Below are 27,598 nucleotides of genomic sequence, written 5' to 3' on the forward strand. Positions count from 1 at the left end.
AAAATGAAAAATGTTAACATATTAGAAGCGTTAGAGTTGTGGTATTACCGTCGCATGCTCAGAATCCCGTGGACAGCACACATAACCAAAGAACGTGTTCTCGAGATCAGGCCCAAAAAGCGGGAATTGGTCAACATCATAAACATGAGAAAGATTCAATACTTTGGTCATATAATGAGAGGACCTAAATATCGCTTACTCCGGTTGTTCATTCAGGGCAAAATCGAAGAAAAACGCTGGCTTGGAAGAAAACAATTGTCCTGGCTGCGTAACATTAGACAATGAACGAAGTTATTCCGCTGTAATTATCTGGATCATCTAAGATCAGAATAGCCATGATGATTGCCAACCTCCGTCGCAGCAGCAGCATCTAAGATCAGAATAACCATGATGATTGCCAGTCTCCGTCGCGGAGATGGCACGTGAAGAAGAAGAATTACCTGGATCGGTTTTTAGTATTTTTTGTAAATTGCTATTGTTATGCTTGTTCTCCATTCCTTTGTTATGGTCATCATCATCATCTAGCCGTTATCGTCCACTGCTGAACATGGGCCTCCTCTAAGTTTCTCCATGTCTCCCTGTCTTGAGCTACTATCATCCAGTTCCCGGCAGTTCTCTTTACATCGTCACTCCAGCGCGCCGATGGTCGACCTCAGCTTCGTTTGTCCTCCTGCGGTCGCCATTCCAATATTCTTCTAGTCCACTTGTCGTTCGGCGTTCTGGCCACATGACCTGCCCATCTCTATTTCATTTTTGCTACATGTTCTACTGTTTTTGATTTTTGTTCTTTACCTGCTGGTACTATTTGGTGCCGAATTACCAAAAGAATGGAAATTATCTATCATGTCAACCATCCACAAAAAGGGCAGCAAGGATCAATGTGAAAATTACAGAGTAATTGCGGTAAACAGACAATAAGTAGGATGTATGGGAAACTTATTAAGAACAAAATAGAAAATTACTATAGAGATTACGAAGCAGAGGAGCAAGCTGGTTTTAGAGCGGGCGGTCCACAGTAGACCACCTGTACTATATTACGCAAGTTATTGAGAAAAAAACAGCCGTCAATAAAGAAGTTCACCTGCTGGTATACGTAGACTTACAAAAAGCATATGACAGTGTGCCACTCAGCAAACTGTGGTCAACACTACATCAAACCAACATTAAACATGGTCTTATCAAAGCAGTCCAAAGTCTGCATAATGGAACGACTGCAAAAATTAAAACTGGATCAAGAATGTCTGAGGGATTTAAAGTCACGAAAGGACTGAGGCAGGGTTGCTGTATTTCGCCTACCCTTTTTAAAATGTATCTGGAACAAGCACTCAAGCTGTGGAAAAGAAAATGTAATGGCATGGGAATCCCTCTCAATGACGACAGAACACTATACACTTTATGTTTCGCTGATGACCAAATTCTGATTGCTCAGGATCATGACGACTTGAGTTAAATGACGCGGAAGCTAATAGAAGAATATAACAAATGGGGTTTCGAAGTCAACATTAAGAAAACTGAAGCCATGTGTATTAGAGAAACAAAGCAGTCCATTACATTAGACGATGGGGTAGAAATTAAACATGCGGTGAATACAAGTACCTGGACATGAAGATCACTGGACCAGACAATATCTAAAGCGAACAAACAGCTCATAATATACAATAGCATACTTAAAAGTATAATCACATATGGCAGTGAAGTTTGGCCACTGAAACAAAGAATGGAGAAAATGTTACTAGTAACAGAAATGGACTTCTGGAGAAGAGCAGCAGGCAAATTAAGAAGAGATCGGATACCAAATGAGAGAATACGAGAAATGATGGGAGTCACACATACAATAATTAATGACATAAGAACAAAACAACTAGTATGGTACGGCCATGTACAGAGAATGCCAGATGACAGGATCCCTAAGCAGTTTTGGCATGGACACCACAAGGGAGAAGAAAAAGAGGAAGGCCGAGAAGAAGCTGGAGGGAGGGAATTGAAAAAAGGAAAGAGAAATCCCTCCTGGTCTACGGTTAAACAGAGAAGAATGGCGGTTAGGAGTCGGATGGCGTCGGAGAACGCTGTAAACCGATAGTAGTAGTATTATTTGGTACCTGTGGTGTATGTGTTTGGTATTTCTTTGGGTCTTTGGTATCTGTTATGGTACCATATCTTATTATTTTTTTTAATATCTTTGTCAATCCTGTCATGATTTCTGGGCTACGGTACTTATAAATTATAATTTCCAAATAACATACGATTTTGCGAAGTTTATGTACACAATGCAAACTTTTTGTCCTGGAATCTGATTAATTTATCTCTATAATCAGACAATGCATTTTATTAATTCTAAGAAGCACTGAAACATTTTTTAAAAGCCTATAAATTACATGCTCCGCAAAAAATAGCCAACAGTAGTCTCGAACATATCATACTAATTCGTTAATTTAGTAATTAATGAAATAATACCAACACTCAATGTTCACAGCTATGTTGGCCTATCCATATCAACTGCAATCAAACTATTTCAATTTTTTGCAATGACGAATTACACTATCAGTTTGATAAGTAGGTAAGTATATCTATCGATATCTAGATACGGCGCGGTGTTATGATTGATTCTACCTCAACCTAAGTGCAGTATAGAAACTAAATAGAAAATGTGTTCTCAGTAGTAATTGCAAAAGAGCTCTAAAATTATTGAATTTTTCCCGAGTTTTTAATTTCACGAGCCGAAGGTGAGTGAAATTATGTCAAAGTGTCACGAGGGCAAAAATTCTATATTAATTTTGGAGATCGAGTGCAATTTGTTGCGATTATTTCATGAATAAAATTGTTCAAGACCAAAATTTTATTGTAATTTATTTATGTAAGTACAAATTAGTACAATTAAACACACAGTTGTTATAAATATTTTACGGTTGAAAGTCATCACTTTTATAATTTTTAAAACATTAATTGTCATTAATGTCACTGAATGTATTTTTTCATAGCAACGAAGGGCATCTGACGTAATATACTTGACGACAGATATTATAATAATAATAATAATAATAATAAAGGTCTTTATTTTTCCTTCAAGTACATACAGTACACAAAACATACAGAATATAAATGCATAATATAACAACAAGAAAGAAAAAATGCCGAAGATCAGTTGGTACTGATTTCAAGAAATCAGCACCTCTGCTTTTCATCTTATCAAAAATTATCAGTAGTAATTGCACAAGAGCTCTAAAATTCTATATTAATTTTAGAGATCGAGTGCAATTTGTTGCGATTATTTCATGAATAAAACTGTTCAAAACCAAAATTTTATTGTAATTTATTTATGTAAGTACAAATTAGTACTGTTAAACACACAGTTGATATAAAATATTTTACGGTTGAAAGTCATCACTTTTATAACTTTTAAAACAATTATTGTCATTAATGTCACTGAATGTATTTTTTCGTAGCAACGAAGGGCATCTGACGTAATATACTTGACGACGGGATATTAAAAATTATTACCTTAATTTGCATTTCTGTAGCTTTCTATTGGTCAGAATCTCCTATGAATGAAATAATCACTTTAATTTTTATTTCTGTAGCTTTCTATTGGTCAGAATCTCCTATGAATGAAATAATTGCGTTAATTTCAATAAAATATGAACAAAATAAAATAAATTTGAAATAAATTAGTAAAAAATATCTAAATAATAGTTTATTGCATGTATTATATTATAATGTCATATTACAAGGTATTCTACTTGCCCGCACGCCGTGCGTAAAAGTGCAGCTTTCGGAAACAAAATGCGTGCGTGAAAGTGCCTGTTCTAGCTCGGCCTTAGAAAAAATAATATAATTTGCACGTGGAATATAGGACTGCCACTGATTATTGGGCATGCTGCTTATCTAAAAGTTCAGCGCACGACATGACGTGTGCGATGACAACATTTTTCTGCCGACAACAACTACTATCCTCATTAAATTAATAGTTGCTCAACTTTGTGAAATTTCAGGTGAGCACTCGTGTCGGTCGACAGGAGACAAAAAGACCGAAAAATACCCCGCAGTAGAGTCAGACATACCATAAAAGTCGATCGCAGCGCCAATGCCTTTCCGAGAATTGTAGTCTTGCCATCTTTATTTGGTATTATTCGATAGTTATCGTGTGGGAAAGCCATCAATCTAAGGGTTATACCCATCGTACCATCGATGACCATAATTGCCGGGTTGTTCTTACTTGATAAACATGAGAATGGTAAATAAGATTTATTCATTTTTTGTTTTCATATAGTTTTTGCTTTATTTTGTTGGATCATGCATCTAAACAATGGAGATGCACAATATATTTAACAAATAAGCAGTGCTGTGTGTTGGAAAGTGAACTCGTTTTAGAAAGCAATCGGTTATGCCACTTTTGATTATTATTCTGTATAAACCTTGTTATATGAAGAAGTGAACTAATATTAGTCAGAGTCAGAATTTAAGTAAGTATTGTCAGAATTGTTTATGTTTCTGCCTGATACAGAGCGTTTACTTTCTAATTAGATATACCACATTGAAGGAAGCGCTGAAATCGACAACATTGCTTTTTCTAAAATTGATATTTTCGTAACCCGTGTTGAGCTGCCCCCCCCCCCCACTTGCAAAAATTAAAAAACAAATATCCCTGATTTATGAGCTATTTATGAGCTTTCATATTCCGCAAACTAAAAATTTTGAGCTCGTTCCACTGAGCAGGAATTTAATACTTTAGTGGGGGGGCTAAGTCAGCCCCCCCCCCACTACTTAAAAATAGGAATATTGAATCGGTTTTTACGGCAGAATTACGAGCTATTTATGAGCTCTTGAAATTATATAGTTTCGATTTTTGAGCTCATCCCCTTCACCCCCAACAACCCTTTAATTGATTTAACTTAAGAGAAAAATGCTGAGAAAACTTAAAATATATCGTATTGCGGATATAATTCCTATAGCTTATATACTCTAAGAATAAACTATTAAATCACGTGCATTTCGATTATTGAGCTACAACCCCTTCGCAAGAAAACTACCCTATCTTCCCGGCTTAAGAGAAAGTTGTACTTAAATGCATTAAATTAATTATTTGGCAACTACATATCATTTAATAATTTATAAGCTTCCAAATTACGCGCATTTAGATGAGTAAATTGCAATTTATTTTGTATAGTGCAGTCACTGAAGGTAAAAATCAACGATTACCTTCAATTTCGGTGAACCTATCGATTTTCAGGAAAATTGGTCAGTGGTTAGAGGATACCTCAAGAAACAAAGGTGACATGGTACCACCTTGCGCCTTTACCCTGAGGGTGGATACTGCCCCTTCTCGAGGGTGAAAATTATTTTATAAAAAATAACTGCACAAATCTATAAAAGAACAAATTATAAGCAAAATTTATTATATAAAGTTATTAAAATAAGTCAATACTTTTTTTAAGTTATTAAAGATCAAAAATTTTAATTATTCGTGAAAAAAATGCATGTTTTGAAGCGGTTTTTCGTAAATCGTAAATCACTGAAAAACTGTAAGTTTTTACAAAAAAGTTAATAGTAGTTTAATTCGTATAGCTTATGTTCTAAAAATAAACTCTTAAATCACGCGCCTTTCGATTATTGAGCTACAACCCCTTCGCAAGAAAACCATCCCATATTCCCGGCTTAAGAGAGAGTTGTACTTAAAATAATTTAAATTAATTATTTTTCGACTAGATATCGTTTAATAATTTATGAGCTCGCAAAATATACGCATCTCAATTATTGCTAAATCTCAATTGCCAGTTTCTTTCTTGTATAGTGCAGTCACTGAAGGTAAAAATCAACTACGACCTTCAATTTTGGTAAATCTCCATTCATTTTCACGAAAATTGGTGAGCGGATTTTGATGCTATCAACTTTTTGTGGAGCTCATTTTTGATAGGTATTTCTAAGTACTTTGACAAGTATTTAGTACCTAAGTGTTATAAAATGCATCTCTTTCCCGTTATTTAAGCTTGAATCCTTAGATTTGAACAGTCGCAGAAAAAAATATACATTTAATTACCAATAACTTACTTTAAATTAACATTAAGGGTTTTTCAAGTAAGCAATTTATTATATTTTTTATTAGCTTCAATTTTAGTGATGAAAACTTTTTTGTAAAAACTTACAGTTTTTGAGTTATTTATGAAAAATCGCTTTAAAGCATGCATTTTCTTTCACAAAAATTAAAATATTTGATCTTTAATAACTCAAAAAGTATTGATTTATTAATAACATTATATAACAAATTTTGCTTACAATTTGTCCCTCTCTCGATTTGTGGGGTTATTTTGAATAAAGTAATTTTCACCCCCGAGAAGGGGTGACATATACCCCAGGCTAAAACCGCAAGTTGTTATTGTCAATTCGTGAAAATGAATGAAGATTTACCGAAATCGAAGGTCATAGTTGATTTTTACCTTCAGTGACTGCACTATAGAAAGAAAATGGCAATTCAATAATTGAAATGCGTATATTTTGCGAGCTCATAAATTATTAAACGATATGTAGTCGCCAAATAATTAATTTAAATTATTTTAAGTACAACTCTCTCTTAAGCCGGGAATATGGGATGGTTTTCTTGCGAAGGGGTTGTAATAATCGAAAGGAGCGTGATTTAAGAGTTTATTCTTAGAATATAAGCTATATGAATTAAACTACTATTAACTTTTTTGTACAGATATTGTAACATTCATGATTCATGTCTAATCCATAGACGTCAATTACAGTCATATAAAAAACAGCTCCTGAAAATTACTATTTAAATAGTGAAATAATATATTTTGGGATTGTAAAACTCGATCTATTACATCCTTAATAGTTTTTTATTCCCCGTGACCAAGAAAAACCTAGAAGTTAATTGTATTTGAATTTATTTTACCCCATTTGGGGTTTCCGTTTGGAGACGTCAATAATTGGAAGTGACAAAGTGTTCAGTTATTAAAAACTTTAAAATTTAATATGGACTATGCAGGGAGACCTCCAGATAAACCTCCAGATAATAACAGGATGGATCAAGATGATAATATAGAGAAAAGTAACATCAATGTAAATAACACATGGGACGGTAAATTAAAAAATAAAGGAGAAACTGTAAGTAATAAATCTGATATTTCTACAGACAATATAAGAGAACATTGCCTATATCAGAGCAGTGACGTAGGACCTTTCCATATATATATATATATATATATAGAAAATAATACTCCGAACTTTAAAGGTCAGATTAATGCTATCAAAATTGGCGACATTATACTCTCTAATTTTTCGAATTTAGATAACAAAATTACTAGTATTGATTCAATAGGCAAGAATAGAATTAGAATTAAATTTAAAGATTATCATTCAGCCAATTTTTTAATCAATCAAAAAACTTGCTCATTGTTTACAAACAACAATTTAGATGTTTACGTTCCGAAGTTTATACTCCATAGACAGGGTATAATTAGGGACATAGATATAGAATTTTCAGAAGAATATATCAAAAATAAAATTAAACAATACGATATGCACTGTAAGTTCGAAGTAGTTTCGGTTAGAAGAATAAATAGAAAGGTAGAGAAACATATCGAAGATAAAACAATAATAGACAAAGTTCCAACAAAATCATGTATTGTTAATTTTAAAGCACAAACTCTTCCTAAATATATCACAATTAATAAAGTGATCAAAGACGTTGAACCCTATGTTCAAAAAGTTCTATTATGTTTCTCTTGTCTACGTTTTGGACACCTTGGATTTAATTGTAAAGCACGTCCCAGGTGCAACAAATGTCATGATTTCCATAATACAAAAGATTGTACAGTAAATGAATATACTCCAACTTGTTTCAGCTGTCAAGGTAATCATTTGACTACACACCTAAGTTCATGTCCTGAATTTTCTAGACAGAAACAAATTAAGAATACGATGTCATCATTAAATCTAAATTTCTTTGATGCATGTAAACAAATTCCGAAAGTTTCATATGCCAATATTGCTGCCAGAAATAGTAGTTCTTCCTTGCCAACCAATTCTAATCAGAATGAGCAATCTTAACAAGTAATTCCAAATCAATCAGCTTCATCCGCAAAGAAATTCTCCTCACAAATGTTCTTCAGCAGTAATAACCCAGAAAAAATAAATTTTAAGCGACACCGGCCAAGTTCTCCCAATACTTTGGAATCAGCTAGAAAAGAAATACTTTCTCAAGAAAATATTCCTAGACAAAAAGGTGGTATTTATAATACGTCTAAATATACAGAGCATACACATACAACAAACTTGAAAACACAAGAAGTACCATCACAATTAAATAATGTAATTTTAGAATTGGTTCTTAATATAATTAGTTCATTAAAACTCACTGAAAATTTAGACAAATCAAAAACAGAGATTATACAACAAATTAATAGATACTTAAGTACGGCAGCGATCTCACAAGAAGACTTACTATCTCAAACATCATGTCAGACACAACTAACCCTTTAAACTTTTTACAATGGAACTGTCGCTCAGCAGTTTCTAATAAACCAAATTTAGAAGCCTTACTTATTCAAAAAAATGTATATGTGGCCATGTTATCAGAAACATGGTTTAAACCAGAAAAATTTTATAACTTCTCAGGATATAATTGCTTTAGGTCTGATCGCCCTGATGGGTACGGAGGCACAGCAATTTTAATTAAAAATAAAATAATTACAGAAGAGATAAATTTATTGGATAATTATAATTTTACTTATACTTGCATGGCTGTTAAAATTTCGTGTATCAAGAAACCAATACATATAATATCCGTATATAAAGAACCCGGTATTAGAGTAACGGTTGAAGAATGGGTCAATTTTTTTCAAAACATTCCTTCTCCATTCATAATTGGACGGGACTTCAACGCTCACAACATGGCATGGGGTTGCGAAAATAATGATACTCACGGTAAAGTTTTATTAGAGGCGATAGAACAATGTAATCTATTATACTTAAATGATGGTTCTCCAACTCTTGCACTAACTTCCAGCCCATCAGCAATCGATATAACAATATGTACCCAGGACATTGTATCTAAATTAACTTGGTCTGTTATTCAAGATCCACATGGTTCTGATCATCTACCCTTGATCATAGCCTTGGAAAACTCGGAACAAGCAATACAACCTGGTGACAATACACACAAAAGATGGAATTTACATAAAGCAGATTGGAATTTGTATTCATCGAACTTTTATTCGGGAAAACAACCACAAACTTATGAAGAATTAGTTACCGAAATAAACCGATGCGCAACCATTTCAATTCCAAAATCATACAACAATAACAAATATCCTACAAACAAGATACCAAAACCATGGTGGGATAATAACTGCGAATCAGCTGCAAATAACCGCAAAACAGCATATAGACATTATAAAACAAATCCTAATCTTCACAATCTAATTGAATACAAAAAATTAGATGCCTTAGCAAAGAAAACTTTTAAAATTAGAAAAAAACAAACTTGGATAAATTACTGCGAAAGCTTAAACTCCAACACTCCAATCAGCGACGTCTGGAAGAAAGTAAATCGCTACAAAAACCGAAAGCAGTCCAATCAACTTCCGATAAACACCGAAGCTGCATGGATAGAAGAGTTCCATTTCAAGATTTCACCTCCTTGGGTTCCAAGTCAGATAAATGAAGCTACAGTTACCGTACCCAGAGAAAACTTCAATCTAGAGAAACCATTTGAATTATGGGAATTAAATCATGGACTCAAGCAAAATAATAGTTCATCTCCAGGGATGGACTGTATATCATATTCTATGCTATATTTTCTACCTACAGAATATAAAATATTATTACTACAAATTTTTAACACTATATGGCAAAACAAAAATTTAATTCCTAAAGCATGGAAGGACTATATTGTATTACCTATAAAAAAGCCAGGAAAGCCAGATAACAAAGTTGAATCTTACAGACCTATATCTTTAAGTTCCTGTATACTAAAAACTCTAGAGAGATTAATCAAAAATCGGCTTGAATACTGGCTTGAGTCCGAAGATATCCTTCCCAAATCTCAGTACGGCTTCCGAAAATCCAGGTCTACACAAGATGCTCTCACTTCCCTAGTCTCTTCTTTACAGGTCAATTTTACAAATCAGGCGTCGACAGCTGCAGCATTTATAGATGTAACTTCAGCGTTTGATAACATAAATTTAGATATTCTTTATAAAAAATTAGTAGATCTTGGAATGCCACTTAAAATTTCAAATTTCATTGTATCCTTGTACAAGAATAGATGGACTTACTTAAAAATAAACGAGAACCTTTTACCACCAAGGTTAACGAGTATAGGTATACCACAGGGTAGTATTTTAAGTCCACTTCTCTTTTCATTGTACAATATAGATTTAGAACACATAGTACCTCCACACCCTAATATTTTACAATTTGCAGATGATGTTGTGTTGTACACCTCCCATTCTTCTCTAGACATTTGTAGACGTCAACTTGAATTTACATTAGATTGTGTAAAAAATGATTACCATTCTCTAGGCTTATCCATATCAACCACAAAGACTGAAATTTGTTTTTTCTCCAAAAAACGCCAAATTCCTCAAGGCACCTTCAAATTAGGTAGAATAGAATTTCCGATAAAAAATTGTGTTAAATATCTTGGGACGTATTTGGATCGTAAATTGTTATGGAAGGATCAAATTCATTCTATTATAAAGAAATTAGAAAATTCTATGAATATCCTCAGAGCTTTTTGTAGAACCGGTTGGGGAGCTGACCCGAATATTGCATTGCTATTCTATCGCTCAATGATTCGACCAATTTTCGACTATAGTTGTCATTTATACGGGTCTGCGTCAACAGGATATCTTAATAAAGTTGAAATCCAAAGGAATAAATGTTTGAGACTCTGTCTCGGTTACTTAAAATCTACTCCTATTTCTATTATTGAGATTGAAGCTAAGGAACCACCACTTACTCTACGTAGACAGTTTTGTACAGATAAGTTTGTAGCTAGAGCTATCTCAAAAAACGTCAGCTACTTAAGGACTATTCGTAACTTGAATATATTAGATTTAAGCCATAAATATTGGTGTACTAAAAAAACCCCCATATACGTTGAAAGCTACAGGAAGTTGACAATGAATGAAAACCAAATGTACAAAAATAAAATACCTTTAATTTACACTAAACCTCCTGAAACTCTCTTTTCCAAGGTAATACAAACAAACTACATGGATTCAAACCTTCCAGGCAATATTATCAACAAAATAATTAAAGACAGGTGGCCTATGTTTCAATATATTTTTACTGACGGCTCCAAAATTCAAAATAAAACCGGATGTGCAATATATCATTGGAATTCTGAATACAAAGAATCATGCCGATTGCCTAATGAAGCTTCAATATATACTGCCGAATTATCAGCTTTATTACTTGCGTTAAAATATATAGCCTCTGTTGGTATGGACAATTATATCATTTTCACCGATTGTAGAAGTATTGTGGACAAACTCACTTCTATCCAATCGACAAAAAATCTAAACCACATTGAGATAGAAATTAAGAGTCTATATTATGATTTTACTTCCTCGGGCAGTTCAATTATTATTTGTTGGGTGAAAGGACATTCTGGAATATTAGGAAATGAAGAAGTCGACAAATTAGCTAAATATGCAGCTTTAACCAAACAAAACATAAGCAACATACTTCTACCAGTAACCGATATAGATAATATCAGTAAAAACCATTGCAAACAAAATTGGCAACGTGTATATAACCAAAGTACAACGGGAATAAATTTTAGAAATTGCCAGCCACTAATTCCCAATGAGAGATGGTTTAAACAAGAATCAAATAGGCTATTTATAAAAACAATAAATAGAATGAGGTCAAATCACGCACTAACTCCAGCATACAAACACAGCATAGGTATCAGTGATAACATAACCCATATTGCGCCTGTGGTGGAATGGGAGATCTACAGCACCTCATATTGGAGTGTGGACTGTACAGACAAAATATTAAAGTAATGTATGAAAAGTTAATTGATCTAAATTGTCCTTTACCTGTCAATTTAAACGAAATTATTTTTCCAAAAAATAAGCAGACGTTACAATGTCTTTACGAATATGTAACGTCCTGTAAATTTAAATTTTAAATAGGCTTAGATAATAAAATTATAAAATTGTAAAAATATCACACAAAATTGAAAAATGTATCCATTAAGATAGTATAACACTCTGTAAATTTAGATAATAAGTAGGCTTAGATATTAACTTAAAATTTTTATTGTAATACCATACAAAAAAACACAAATAGTCTGGCTAATTGGCTCTGTCAAAGCCATTAATAAAAAAAAAAAAAAAAAAAAAAACTTTTTTGTAAAAACTTACAGTTTTTCAGTGATTTACGAAAAACCGCTTCAAAACATGCATTTTTTTTTTCACGAATAATTAAAATTTTTGGTCTTTAATAACTTAAAAAGTATTGACTTATATAACTTTATATAATAATATTTATATAATTTAATAACTTTATATAATAAATTTTGCTTTTAATTTGTTCTTTTATTGATTTGTGCAGTTATTTTTTATAAAATAATTTTCACCCCCGAGAAGGGGCGGTATCCACCCTCAGGGTAAAGGCGCAAGGTGGTAACATATCACCTTTGTTTCTTGACGTATCCTCTAACCACTGACCAATTTTCGTGAAAATCGATGAAGGTTCACCGAAATTGAAGGTAATCGTTGATTTTTACCTTCAGTGACTGCACTATACAAAATAAATTATAATTTACTGATCTAAATGCGCGTAATTTGGAAGCTTATAAATTATTAAATGATATGTAGTCGCCAAATAATTAATTTAATGCATTTAAGTACAACTTTCTCTTAAGCCGGGAAGATAGGGTGGTTTTCTTGCGAAGGGGTTGTAGCTCAATAATCGAAATGCACGTGATTTAATAGTTTATTCTTAGAGTATATAAGCTATAGGAATTATATCCGCAATACGATATATTTTAAGTTTTCTCAGCATTCTTCTCTTAGTTAAATCAAAAGGGTTGTTTGGGGGTAAAGGGGATGAGCTCAAAAATCGAAACTATATAATTTCAACAGCTCATAAATAGCTCGTAATTCTGCCGCAAAAACCGATTCAATATTCCTATTTTTAAGTAGAGGGGGGGCCCCCCCCACTAAAATATTAAATTCCTGCTCAGTGGAACGAGCTCAAAATTTTTAGTTTGCGGAATATGAAAGCTCATAAATAGCTCATAAATCAGGGCTATTTGTTTTTTGATTTTTGCAAGTGGGGGGGGGCAGCTCAACACGGGTATTTTCGTATGTATTTAATAAAGCAAGTAATTTCGCAGTTCATTTGTTGAATAAAAAATTAAGCACCAACTTTTGGAGAAAAACTTTTTGATATGTTGTTTATTATGCTTTTCTTAATGAAATTATAAAAAGTTCTATTATATCTTGTTTGATTTTATCCGTAAGTAAAAAAGTCAATTGACTCCCCTATTTAATTAGACTTCGTTGCAAAATTTCAATATTTATAAGCTAATAAATAAATCAAATAGATTTTTTGTATGGGCCATTCCACGAACATACGTCTGTTTTGGAGTACTTCGACAACGAATATTTTACTATGCAACATAAGAAGTACGAAAGTAAATGGCGCTAATAATTATTCCAATAAACAACAATGTAATTTGCAATTTACTTTCGTTCTTCTTATTTTGCACAGTAAAATATTCGTTGTCGAAGTAATCCAAAACAGGCGTAAGTTCGAGGAATAGGGTATATCGTCACATATTGATTCAATTTTCAACCCTTTGAAACTATTGAAGTTGGGAAATTTAGCGATAAAAATCTATAAATTTACATTCTATTTATTGTTTCTCACCTTTAGACGTATCGGACGAGTTTGGCAACTACCACTCAGTCAGTTACAATTTTAGTTGACATACTCCTCTGATACGTCTAAAGCTGTTAAACAATAAATAAAATGTTCATAATTAATAGGTTTTTATCGCTAAAATTCCCACCTCTGCTAGTATCATTCCTTTTTTTCTCACAACTTAATATGTTTTCCATCTTTTGCGTTATTTAATAAAATCATTGTATTAGTATGGTAAAAGTGACACGTTCCCGATAAAACAGATGTTAAATATGCCCTCTGGCCAGGTGCGCATCTACGGGGAGAGAAAATGAGGAAATTTCCCAAATATATTAGCTGACATAAAACCGAAACCACAGAAAAACAAATTCAACCCAATAAACACGCTAGTTAGGAAAATTAAGTAAATTTAACTACAAGTTGATCTAGACGGTCCAGTTAGCTGAGGCGCAGTCGATCGACAAGTTTAGTAGATCAGCTAGGTCATGAAATTAATAAAAGGCCAACGCCGTAGTATAAAACTCAATAGAGTCTACGGCTTGGTTTGAAATATACTGGCGTCTGATCGGCCTATGGAGGAGCGGTACGGCAAGGGATAAGGGCTTACGGCTTGGTAATACTCCTCCATAGATCCCTACCGAAGGGCGTTGACGCCTAAGAACGGTGTATATATGACTACAAGGTAATATTTATGTCTTATCTTATGTAATCTGAGTTTATCTTTTTATGTCTTTTGCAGATATCGAGTATTGTAATTTATTAAATCTTGCTTAAGTGTACTTCGCTCTTAGAGCATCAGGAGCATCTGAGATAACCAAAAAAAGCCATTGTAAAGATTTTAAGAATTTTTTTGTTCTGATTTTTTTATTTAATAAATTTTGCATTTCAGCATCCTGAATGTGAATGCAGTCATCATACGTGCGGACCAAATTGCGAGAAATGTTGTCCTATGTACAATCAACGCCAATGGGGTCCAGGATCCGCTAGAGATGCTAGACAATGCTTGCCTTGCAACTGTCACGGCCACGCTACAAGTTGCCACTATGAAGAAGATGTTGATAGATCTGGTCTTAGTATGGATATCCACGGAACGTATCAGGGTGGAGGAGTATGCAACAACTGTACGGTAAGGCTTTATTAAAAATATCTATTTTGAATTTGTCACTATAAACCTTAAACCTTGTCATAAAGCGTAAATTTAATAGGTGCCTAAATCAATGAGGGTTTGTAGCGTAATACTGTATTTCAAAGGCTAACCGAGTACAGCACTCTGGTGCCGTAGTATAGGAACATCTGTAAATATGCGTACGGGAACACTGCAACAGGGGAAGTTTTAATTGTGGAACAGGTTAAAAATTTGGAAAGTCAGACTACCAAAACGTCCCATGTATTTTGTCGGACAGAACTTCCAATTGATTTGTTACCCTTTCGTTAAACTCTCATGTAAAAATCAGACTGCTAAATAATTGCTCACGCAATGAATTGGTGCAGTACTTTTTATGTTAGAAATTCCCAAAAGAGTATATGAATTTCGTACTTTTACACTAACGTATGTCCCTAAAGTTTTCGGAAAAAATAAATATATATTTTCTAGTTGTAAATTAAGTTTATTTTAATAACTAAATACAGGAAATTAAGTCTACATATTTAAGGTTTATAGTATATTTTTATAGAACAGAAAGATGTCAGTGATCTTCGATGGCACGTACATTTGGTCTTGCATGTGCAATAAGCATTTGGACTGTTTCTAAATCGATCTTACGAAATATTTGCAAAATTCATAGCCCTAGCTGAACTTGATTTTGGATTTCCTAGCCATTATTATACACCATTCGACCCAAAACAGCCCAAAACTCTTATATAAGCCTCGTCGCCTGAGGCACATTTGTAGGGTTATCGCTCTTGGGAACAAAATTTATATTTTGAGCAGTTAACCAATTTGTCGTTCTTCTGGCGTAATAAATATCATGACGCTAGGTTGGACCAAAATATGATTTCTTCATTAGGGTGATGAGTATTTATAAATTAAACAAGCTTTGTAAGACACCTGTCAACGTAAATGTCAGCATTGAGAGCTTCACCGCGAACACGCCCAACAAACGGTTGTGTAACACCAGCTTCTGAGATGGCACACCATACCAAAATTGTATCGGCAAACTTCACTTTTACCTTAAGAGTAAACAGTAGCGATCAACAGGTAGCAATAAAATATAACTTCGGGAGATAGTATCATAAACTTTGGCAACATTGGTAATCTTTGACATTATGTAAGATTAATATTATTGACAATTTAACTCATAGGCGCGCTAAATGGAAGTAACCGAAAACAATTTTGTTATTAGTAAATAAATATTTATAAAAATAAACCCAAATGGGTGAAAATTTTATGTTAACATAGGTATTTGTACGAAAAAATAATAATAAATAATAATTACATTGTGAAGCGAAACGAGAGCAGTATTATTTTATTTAGTTCATAGAGCGCCAAAGGCACTCTAGAACACCCTTTAACCCTTCTTAGGGTCCCATCAGAGGTGCATATTTCATTCTCTTTGAACTACTAAAATTCGGGCTACCGTTATCGGTTCACAACGAAATGATGGCATGAATGCCGTGGCGGTATCTGCTAAAGACGAACGAAAGTTTTACTTCTAATATTAACAATATCAAAAATAAAATAAAACTTAGAACTAGTCTTCTGGTTAAACCAATCGTGGCTTGTGGCTTCTAAAATTTGCAAGCCAACGAATTGCCGGAGCTAAGAAGGCCGAGGGAAATCTACCAAGTTAAGTCGTACTGCATGGAATGATTACCTATTTATTATTTTGATTAGTTCTACTCGTAATCTGAGTATTCGGAACTAAGCTTTGTTGGAATTTTACCGTGCTGGACAGGCGGGAAGTGAGATGCAGCCTGATAGATCTTCCTCGGCATTGTTAGCTCCTGCACTTTTTATAAAAATACACTTTCTCAAATTTTTTTATCCGATGCCTAGATTTTGTGTCATTTTGGAACTACTAATGAAATAAAAAATTTTAGTAGTTCCAAAATTACACAAAATCTAGGCATCGGATAAAAAAGTTTATTTGAAGAAATTATATTTTTTTGTTCTTCTTAATGGCGGTACAGGCTCGTTTTTTAATATTGTATTTAATTACAGAGCAATTTCCACATATTAATATATTTTTCAAATTGGGCCCTGTACCGCCATTCTTTATTTTATTACGAATACGTGTGCCAAATATCTCGAAAAAATATTCAAAATTACAGCCGCAATCTTGGAACGCGTTTTTGCTACCTGTTGATCGCTACTGTATCACCTTTAGCAAAAATAAATTTTTTCGGGTTCAAAAATTGCAATTTTTCGATTTTATGTTCAACCGCGTTTATCTCGAAAACTATGCATCCTACGAAAAAACTTGTCAGAACAGTTTTTGCTTAGAATGACCCAAAAAATACAAAAAAAATGTTTTGTTTTGCGAGAAATCGCTGTTATCTAATTCCTCAAGTTCTTTGTTTATAACAATCTTATCGATATCCGGATCAACTGTTACCCAACAAATTCGTGTTCTACGGGTCAAGATACATAAAAAAATCTTGGGTAAGACCATCTGAATAAAGGAGGCCGTTGTACCCCCTTGGCGACAGGACTATGAATATCTACCTAAAAAAAATTGGCATTTGTACTGTAGTCAGGATTTCTGTACCTAAACATAGATTTATTACGAATTTCATTTTCATGGGAAACAACTTTTCACACTTTTTTTTATGTATGACAACAGTAGATTACTTCTCATAGGTACTTACATTGTTAAAATTTGTGGTGGCTCCAATTTCGATGTTCTCATAATTTTGGCACGGCTTTTAATGGACTTTTTCTTGGAATTATTCGCTTTATTTGTCGTTTGATTAACTTTTCAAATTTCGTTAAACTATTGATAATATGTTAAAAATAAAATATCCTCCTAAATCTTTATACTCGCATTAGAATTCGAAATGTTTTTACGTAAAATATACTTACCTACCTACATAGAACTGAACTAAAACACAATTAACAACAATCTATTATTTCAAACAGGCCAACAACTTATACAACAACAACAAAAATATAATAAATAACTATCAACAAACACTATTTTCCTATGAAACAACTATAACGAATTCTTAAATTAACACACTACTGCACTGGACTGATATCAATAAAGATGACAGAACAAATTAGAGAAAATCTGACGCAGGTTTGTCAAAATGACACTGATAATTTCTCTATGTTTCCTAATTAGTTATTTAGTTATAATATGTTCGATTTCTTGTTAGAAATAAAAAATTTTAGTAGTTCCAAGATTACACAAAATCTAGGCATGAGATAAAAAAGTCTATTTGAAGAAAGTTTATTATTTTTTTCTTCTTAATGGCGGTACAGGCTCCTTTTTTCAATATTTTATTTAGTTATAGAGTAATTTCCACGTACTAACATATTTCTAAAATTGGGCTCTGTACCGCCATTCTTTATTATATTACGAATATGTGTGCCAAATATCTCGACAAAATATTCAAAATTAGAGCCGCAATATTGGAACGCGTTTGCTGCTACCTGTTGCTCGCTACTGTAGCCTCTTAAACCTAAGTTCGTCCGGTGCATCTTGTACATTGCGTGTATAAAATCTGCCGTTTCTCTCCCTTTGGGAATTGGATAAAGTAAAATAGTTTTTGTCATCCATAATAAGAATTTTACCAGTAAAGTGAATACGTCTGAAGCATGGCAACATCTAGGATTTTTTTTCTAACTGGGCTGGTGTGTACTTAGGAGCTTTTTTCTTTTATATAGTTTTAAATTATTTCTAGGAATAATAATTATTATAATATAAGTACAACAATTCTTGTTCTACTTACAGTAATTCGTGAAACATTATATCTTCGGCCAACATTTCGCCAAGACTTTCCTAATGGGTTCTCCATATTCTGAATTAATCTTTGTTTCCGAGCAGGAGTTAAAACTCTTTGTCCTCCACTTTTGGGCAAATTAAGGCATGGTATACCATTTTCTTACAATATCTCTCGTTACTCAAAACTTTTTGAGCACTAAAAATTCTTACAATATCGAGTTTTGGTGCATGTCCAATTGGGTGGAACGAAAAAGGTCAAAAAAATAAAAGAAAAGAAAAATTCTTGTTGCTATCGTTTAAAAGTTGTGTCAGGTGATGAAAACAATTGGTGCGAGAGCATTTTGAAATAAAAAAATATTCTTGTTCTCATGATCATTTTTCAGTGCGTCACAGTTTTTCGATTTCTCTCTAATGCATTAAGTTTGATGAGACGGAAAAAGCGGTAGCTCCGTGATTAAACACAAAAATAATGCAGCATTACAATGGTTATATACATAAGATGTCTATTCCTAACCTACGTTTGATTCGTTGATATTTAGAATGCGCGTTTTTTCTAGCCAATCAAATACACGTATTACGAACATTTGACGAAAACTTAGTCCATTTTGGCCATTTTTTAGAAGTGTCAAAGAGTCAAGTGACGTTTATTATTCAGGTCAGTATTTTGTGTACCTGTCATTTTGAAATTTCGAATTCGATTTCCCTTGTGTTTCACAACGTTTTTGTGCATTATTTTGTGTTTTGGTTTAGAATTTAGTTCGTTAAAAGTTAGTCATTGGCGTGAGGAGACTAGAGACATTCGAGATGTACCAAAGAGTGCTAAATATCTCATGAGTAGATAGAATAGCCAACGTGGAAGTAATGAGACTTACGCATAAGGAACGAGAAGAACTAACAAATAAGAAGAAAACTGAGATATATGGGACATGTGATGAGAGAAGTATATCTAATACTCCAGGTCATTATGCAAGAAAAAGATCCATAGTAAGAAGACGTAACTCATGGCTGAAGAACCTTAGGAACTGGTTTGAATGTAATAACAATGAATTATTTAGAGCTGCGGTTTCAGAAATAAAGATCTCTCTGATGATTGCCAACTTTTGAAGCGGAGACAGCACCTAGAGAAGAAAATAAAAACAATTTATGGATAGTTTTGTGTAATTTTTTAATGTTTCCATATTTATAAATTTAATTAACAATATTGTTTATTTTTTAATTTTATTCCCCTTTATAAAAAATACCTACGACACGTTAACATATTGTGTAAAAATCAAATCTACTAAATTACTAATTAGTTTAATTCCACAAGCTTTTCACCTATGGCTAAGTATTCTTGTTCTCATGATCATTTTTCAGTGCGTCACAGTTTTTCGATTTCTCTCTAATGCATTAAGTTTGATGAGACGGAAAAAGCGGTAGCTCCGTGATTAAACACAAAAATAATGCAGCATTACAATGGTTATATACATAAGATGTCTATTCCTAACCTACGTTTGATTCGTTGATATTTAGAATGCGCGTTTTTTCTATCCAATCAAATACACGTATTACGAACATTTGACGAAAACTTAGTCCATTTTGGCCATTTTTTAGAAGTGTCAAAGAGTCAAGTGACGTTTATTATTCAGGTCAGTATTTTGTGTACCTGTCATTTTGAAATTTCGAATTCGACTTCCCTTGTGTTTCACAACGTTTTTGTGCATTATTTTGTGTTTTGGTTTAGAATTTAGTTCGTTAAAAGTTAGTTTTGTATTTTGGTTTAGAATTTAATTCGTTAGAAGTTAGTTTATACTCCAGGTCTTTATGTAAGAAAAATATCCATAGTAAGGAGACGTAACTCGTGGCTGAAGAACCTTAGGAAATGGTTTGGATGTAATAACAATGAATTATTTAGAGCCGCGGTTTCAGAAATAAAGACCGCTCTGATGATTATCAACTTTTGAAGCGGAGACAGCACCTAGAGAAGAAGATAAAAACACAGTTTATGGATAGTTTTGTGTCATTTTTTAATGTTTCCATATTTATAAATTTAATTAACATTATTGTTTACTTTTTAATTTTATTCCCCTTTATAAAAAATACCTACATGTCAACATATTGTGTAAAAATCAAATCTACTAAATTACTAATTAGTTTAATTCCACAAGCTTTTCACCTATGGCTAAGTACGATTCTGGCATCTGTCAGATTCGTCAATAATTACATGAAATAAGTCTCGACACACCCAATACAGTATATGACGTCATAATTAATGACGCACTGAAAAATGATCATGAGAACAAGAATATCTTGAGGTTCCATATTGGATTTGAAAAATGAAAAAACAAAAAATTTATTTTTGTCGAAAAAATCAATATGGCTCTGATCAAATTTCAATGATCGTGTTTTACCAACTAATTGTGACATTCTAAAGTGCTTTCTCTTTATTCGTAATGAACTTAAGTTGACAAATAATAATAGAGATCCATCTATCGCTGACGTCTTGAATGCCGTTGCAACGAAAGTAGAACAAATATGAATAAAAGCTTCTATTTCTAACGTTATCACATAAGTGCATTCAAGATATGATTAAACTTATTTATACAGAGTATTAAAATCTTAAGCGATAGGTAGACAAAAACTCAGCAAGCATCTGATTCATAAATAGAAAAGATTTGCCAGTTTCGAAAGGACTGTAAAAAGTTATTGAGTATCGCGTCTTGCAAGTGCAACATGACTGGAACTGTGTGTGTGTGGGTGTACTTATGATAAAATCAAGAAAGTACCACAAAATGAGCAAATTTTTCTTCAAGATGAACGATCCTGTCGAAAAATGGCAATTGGACCAGTGGATATTGCAGCATCTGCAGCAATAAGGAAGAAAATGGAAAGAACCATGAAGGCAAAGGCAAGTTCTCAAAAATATAATACTGACGAAATTGTTCTTAAAGCATGTACCGTTGATTGCTCTAATCCTTTTATAAGTAGCAGCTTGTCTGACTTAAATTCTTCTGATGCAGATGATCATGAAGAAGAATTCATTGCTCCTTTGTCAACAGTTACAGTCCAACCATCTACGTCACAAATACTGCGGCACTTCACTTCAATGGCTAGTATGCTTACTTCATTGCAATGAGCTACCTCTACGTCATCTAATTCAACAGTTAGATGGACACACCAGTGGACCACTTGGTTTTTCAGGGCCAATAGGGAAACTTCTGGAACGCTGTAAAGAGAAGGCTGTTGTCGATTTTGTCTCAATAGAAAACAACCTAGCAATATTATTAGAAACCACAGACCTTAGTACCGATCAGAAGTACTTGTACCAAATCAGTCAAGCAGTTGCTGCGGGAAAATGTCCTAATGATTTGAGCCTTCAAAACCCTGGGAAAATATCACACGCAAGGTGGCTGACAGTTGATAATCGGTTGCTTCGATGGTATTTTGGAACTGAATGTCTCAGCCCCCAATTAATTATGTTAGTAAGTTTCATCCAAAAAGTGTGTGCACCAGTTTGGTTTTATATAAAACTGTATCCTAGCTGTTCTGATGGTTCAAAACATTTATGGCGAATGATCATTATTCACGATTTCGACCAGTTGACCAAAGAAAAATTGTCGATGCCGTTATCCAAATTAATGCTTATTTTGCCCATCCCGAAAATGTATTACTCGGTATGATGAAAGATGAACTAAAACATATACGGGAGCTAGGACTACGCAGAGTGCCGAAAGCTAGAGAAAGTCAGAAAGAAAAAAATCCGGAGATTCAAAATACCAACATTAAATTTTAGTGCTGCATATTGTAATGACTTAATTTCTATTTCTGGATTCAAAGTTACGGCTCCTCCTTTGCTGAAACATATTTTCAATGAAGATGTAAGGGATATGATTGATTCTGGGAATTACAACAACATAGAGGTCTTAAACTGCCATTGTCATACAAAATCCGTGAAAAGAACTGTTAAGTTAGTAACTGAAGCATCAGCTGCTGTTTGTGGACCAGAATCAAGGGATGGCTTTATTCGTTCAAGGTTGCAGTCTAGAAATATTATGCCATTTTTTAAAACAAAATCAGACTATCAATCTTAAAATGTATATTGTATCATAAAACAATTATTTAGATTCAAAGAACTGATAAAAAAATAATTTTTTAAATTTTATTTTTTTTTGTTATTCCCAAAAATTTTAATTTAATATGGAACCTGAAGATAGGATCCAATACGAAAAAGATTTCTTACAGTTTTATTATACATCGAAACACAACTTTTTCGCCCTAACCCCATAAATAATAATGACTTCGAATTTTTCGTTCCACCCTAATGTCCAACTAAACGATAAATACTTTGACGAATATTAAGTTTGTACGACATCTTAACGAACCGTATTTGTCAAAACTGAAATTGTTGATATAGTTTAAGTTTTTTTTTTGAAAAATGGCTTTGGCAGAGCCAAATTAGCCAGACTTGTTTGTGATTGATTGCAGATTCATAGTCATAAATTTCTTATAAACATAAGTACATTCTAATAGTTTAAGTTGTTTACTATATTTGGTTTCCAATGGCAACTTGATCCAATGATTCCTACCAATAATACTTTTAAATCAAAATTTTCCGAAAACTTTAGTGACATACGTTAGGATAGCCCCTTAAGTTAATTAAATAATAAGAAAAAAAATTGTTTGAAACCTACAAAGCCTATACAAAATCTAGAGAATTCACACAAAATTATATTAAAAAGGTTTAAAACGCTCTTGTACTCTCATGTTTTACCCAAATTTTTAAAATATATCACCTCGGCTTTAACTCAATTTGTCCTAAATGTTTCCCAGCTATGTATGCATCAAAGTACGTGTTTGTGTACGTCGTGATGCATTTTATTTTAAAAAGTATGCAATTTTTCTCGATGGAAAAGCACTCTAAATTGCTATAGAGAATATGGCAAGATTTATTCTCAATTTTCGTTCCACTATCACTCAATATTTTAATGCTCTCTTAAAAGCAGAGGATGTAGCATATATCCTAGAAAACTTAGAGGGTTTAGTAAGAACTAAAAGTTTTCGCAGTAATAAGAAAATATACAGGGTGTAACAAAAATGCAAGTCATAAATTAAATCACATATTCTGGGACCAAGAATCGTTCGACTGTACCTAGCTTGCCTTAGTAAAAATGTGCACATAAAAAAAGTTACAGACCTAATGAAAATCGATTTTTTCAATATATCGAACAGTATTATAGATTTTTTATTGAAAATGGACATGTGGGATTCTTATGACAGGAACATCTTAAAAAAATATAGTGAAATTTGTGCACCCCATAAATATTTTATGGGGATTTTGTTCCAATAGACCCTCCCTCCCAAAGTTTTGTGTACGTTCCAATTAAATTATGATTGTGGTACCATTAGCTAAAAACAGTGTTTTAAAACTCTTTTGCCTCTTAGTACTTTTTCGACAGGAACATCTTAAAAAAAGTATAGTGAAATTTGTGCACCCCATAAATATTTTATGGGGATTTTGTTCCAATAGACCCTCCCTCCCAAAGTTTTGTGTACGTTCCAATTAAATTATGATTGTGGTACCATTAGTTAAACACAGTGTTTTAAAACTCTTTTGCCTCTTAGTACTTTTTCGACAGGAACATCTTAAAAAAAGTATAGTGAAATTTGTGCACCCCATAAATATTTTATGGGAATTTTGTTCCAATAGACCCCCCCTCCCAAAGTTTTGTGTACGTTCCAATTAAATTATTATTGTGGTACCATTAGTCAAACACAATGTTTTTAATACTTTTTTGCCTCTTAGTACTTTTTCGATAAGCCAGTGTTTATCATAAGCCAGAGAAGGCAGATCCACTACAGATGCGATCCACATAATTACACAAACAATCGAAAAATGCCACGAACACAACATAGAACTCCACATCCTCTTCGTAGACTTCAGACAAACCTTTGACTGTATTGGAAGAAATAAATTATTTATTGAAATGAAAAATCAAGTTATACCAGCAAAGTTAATGAGATTAACAAAAAGACTATGGATGGATCTCAAGCTAAAGGATGGAATAAAACAGAGGAAGGTAGCACAGAATAAATTTCAATAGAAATAGGAGTGCGACAAGGTGATTCCCTGTCAACCACAAACCACATTATTCAACATAGCAGTAGAAGGAACAGTCAAGGCCAGCAAAATTAAAGGAACTATAGCCCACTCCTCAACACAAATAGTTGCATATGCAGATGATAATAGTTCTTATGGGAAGAGAAAAGGAAATATTAAAAGTAGTAGCAATCCTGGCAAATGAAGCACGGAAAAGAGGTCTAGAAATTAACTAAGGGAAAACAAAATATCTACTCTCCTCTAGAAGAGAAGATAACAGGACGAGAGAAATCAAAATACACTTTTGAAAGAGTTCAACAATTTAAATATTTGGGAGTAATAGTGAATGGCCAAAATAAGAGAAGTGAAGAAGTAACGGAGCGAATACTAGCAAGCAACAAAACATACTGGAGATATCATAGACTAATGAAGGACAAGAACTTATCCAAAAATACAAAACTGAAAATATACAGAGTTGTAATCAGACCAGTAGTTACGTACGCAGCTGAGACAATCTGCCTCGCGGAAAAAGCTGAAGAAAATTTGAGAATAAGCGAAAGGAAAATCCTGAGACGGATTATGGGACCGATAAGAATGGACAACGGAGAAATGAGAAGAAGCATGAACCATGAACTAAGAGACATAATGAAGGGAGAGAAGATATAGTTATAGTTATTAAAGCGCAGATACTGAGATAGCTGGGACACATAGAGAGAAGGGAAAACGACCTAGTGATTAAGAAGATCGCCAGAAGGAAACCAGATACTGAAAGACCAAGGAGAAGACCCAGAGAGGGATGGGAGGACCAGGTCATGAGATATATCAAAATTCTGGAAGTGAGAAGCTGGAGGGAACTATGCACATATCGAAATGAGTGGAAGAAAATTGTAACGAAAGCCAAGTCATACAACAAACTTTGACAACACACAAGTGGAATGCGGAGTGATTCACCGCAATAAGCGAATCAGAGAGCTCTAAGTAAGAGCGGCAAACATTCCATCCGGAATGAAAAGCCCTGATGGTGAGTGTTTATCGAGATATTTTGAATATTTGTCGAATCATAATCTGAAAATTTATTTATAAATTACATTTTTAGGTATATTTTGAAACATATTATGGTAGGGGAGCCCAAGCGGGGATTTTTGCAGTTACTTGAGCGCGTCAGATTATCATATGGGGAGAAACCTGGTGCCCTGCAAATGTACCTCTACCATATATTACCTCTTAACACAGAGAAGTTCGTTAAGGGGGGCCCGAAAAAAAATTTATCCTTAAATATACTCGAAATTGTCAGATTAAAATAAGCTAAGTTAAAGGCATGCAAAACAGTGTATATTTCGAAAATCTGACGATTTGGGCGGGGCGTAAGGAAATGGGCGAGTTAAAAAGTTTCACAAAAAAAGCGAATAATTCGCGAAATGAACGTTAGATCGAGAAACTAAAAAATACGTGTTCAATATTTTTCAAAAATCTATCTAATGATAAAAAACATGATCCCCACGGAGAGGGGTGGAGGTAAATTTAAAATTTTAAATACAAATTCTGCGATATTTCGCAAAATAAACATTAGATCGAAAAATTGTAAAATACACTTAATCACAATATTTTTGAAAAATCTATCGAATGGTACCAAACACGACCCCCCACGGAGGTGGGGTGGGGGGTTACTTTAAAATCTTAAATAGGAGCCCCAAATTTTTATTTCAGATTTGGATTCTTTACGTAAAAATAAGCAACTTTTATTCGAAACATTTTTTCAAATTATGGATATATGGCGCTATAATCGGAAAAAACGATTGTTGGAAATGGAAAATTAAATTAAAAATGGAAAGTCCCCACTAAAATGGAAAACTGAACTTTTTTTGCTTTTAGGACCTACTCTTCACAACCCAATAGGTCCCCAAAGCGCTCGAGTGACTGCACATTTAACATATTTCGCTCCCCTACCATTAAAAAAGAAGCCACATCTCGATAAAAGATGGCTTATCAAAAAAATGCTAAGAGGCAAAAAAGTTTTAAAAACACAGTGTTTAACTAACGGTACTACAATAATAGTTCAATTGGAACGTACACAAACATTTGGGGGGTTTAAAGGAACAATACCCCCATAAAATTGTTATGTAAACATAATAAAAAAGAAGCCGCGTCTCGATAAAAACTAGCTTATTGAAAAAATGCTAAGAGGCAAAAAAGTTTTTAAAACATTTTGTTTAACTAATGGTAAGACGATAGTAATTTATTTAAAATTGAAACAGACTGTATGACTTGTACACACTTCTAAATAGGTCAAACCGGCAAACAGGTGTACGTTCTTAAAGAAATTGAAAGTGTGTAAAAAAAATTTTAGTAATCAGCTAAGTACTTTCAACATATAACGTGCCATCATCAGAGCTTCGTCCTGTTATAAATCCTTCATACAAGAGCAAAAATTGTTAAAAATCACATGAAAAATCATGGATACTGGGCAAAAGCCACAGATATCGGGTATAAAACCCTTAAAATTAAAAGTTTTTCACATCTAAATTCTCTTTTAGTTTTAAAATTACAACATGGCTGCGTCAAACCATTGTGAGTTCACGTGAACAGCTAAAAAATCAGGTGAAAAAAAAATTTTACACACTTTCATTTTCTTTGAGAACATACACCTGTTTGCCGGTTTGAATAGTAATTTAATTAGAACGTACACAAAAGTTTGGGGGGGTTTAAGGGAAGAACCCCCATATAATTTTTATAGGGTGTACAAATTTCA

The 27,598-nt window shown here is 33.3% G+C and overlaps 1 protein-coding gene across 1 annotated transcript in view; it reads left to right on the forward strand.

Annotated features, from left to right (window-relative positions):
- Window positions 1-6,972: 6,972 nt before the first annotated feature.
- Window positions 6,973-27,598, forward strand: part of LOC126883564 (laminin subunit alpha-1) — a 490,753-nt gene continuing 470,127 nt past the window's right edge. Inside the window, exons 1-3 of the mRNA XM_050649204.1 lie at window positions 6,973-7,104; window positions 14,777-15,013; window positions 21,773-22,234. Coding sequence (XP_050505161.1) covers window positions 6,973-7,104; window positions 14,777-15,013; window positions 21,773-22,234 — 831 coding nt within the window. The remainder of the gene's footprint in view (window positions 7,105-14,776; window positions 15,014-21,772; window positions 22,235-27,598) is intronic.

The sequence above is a fragment of the Diabrotica virgifera genome, chromosome 4 (assembly GCF_917563875.1).
Source record: "Diabrotica virgifera virgifera chromosome 4, PGI_DIABVI_V3a".
In the NCBI taxonomy this organism is placed as follows: Eukaryota; Metazoa; Arthropoda; class Insecta; order Coleoptera; family Chrysomelidae; genus Diabrotica; species Diabrotica virgifera.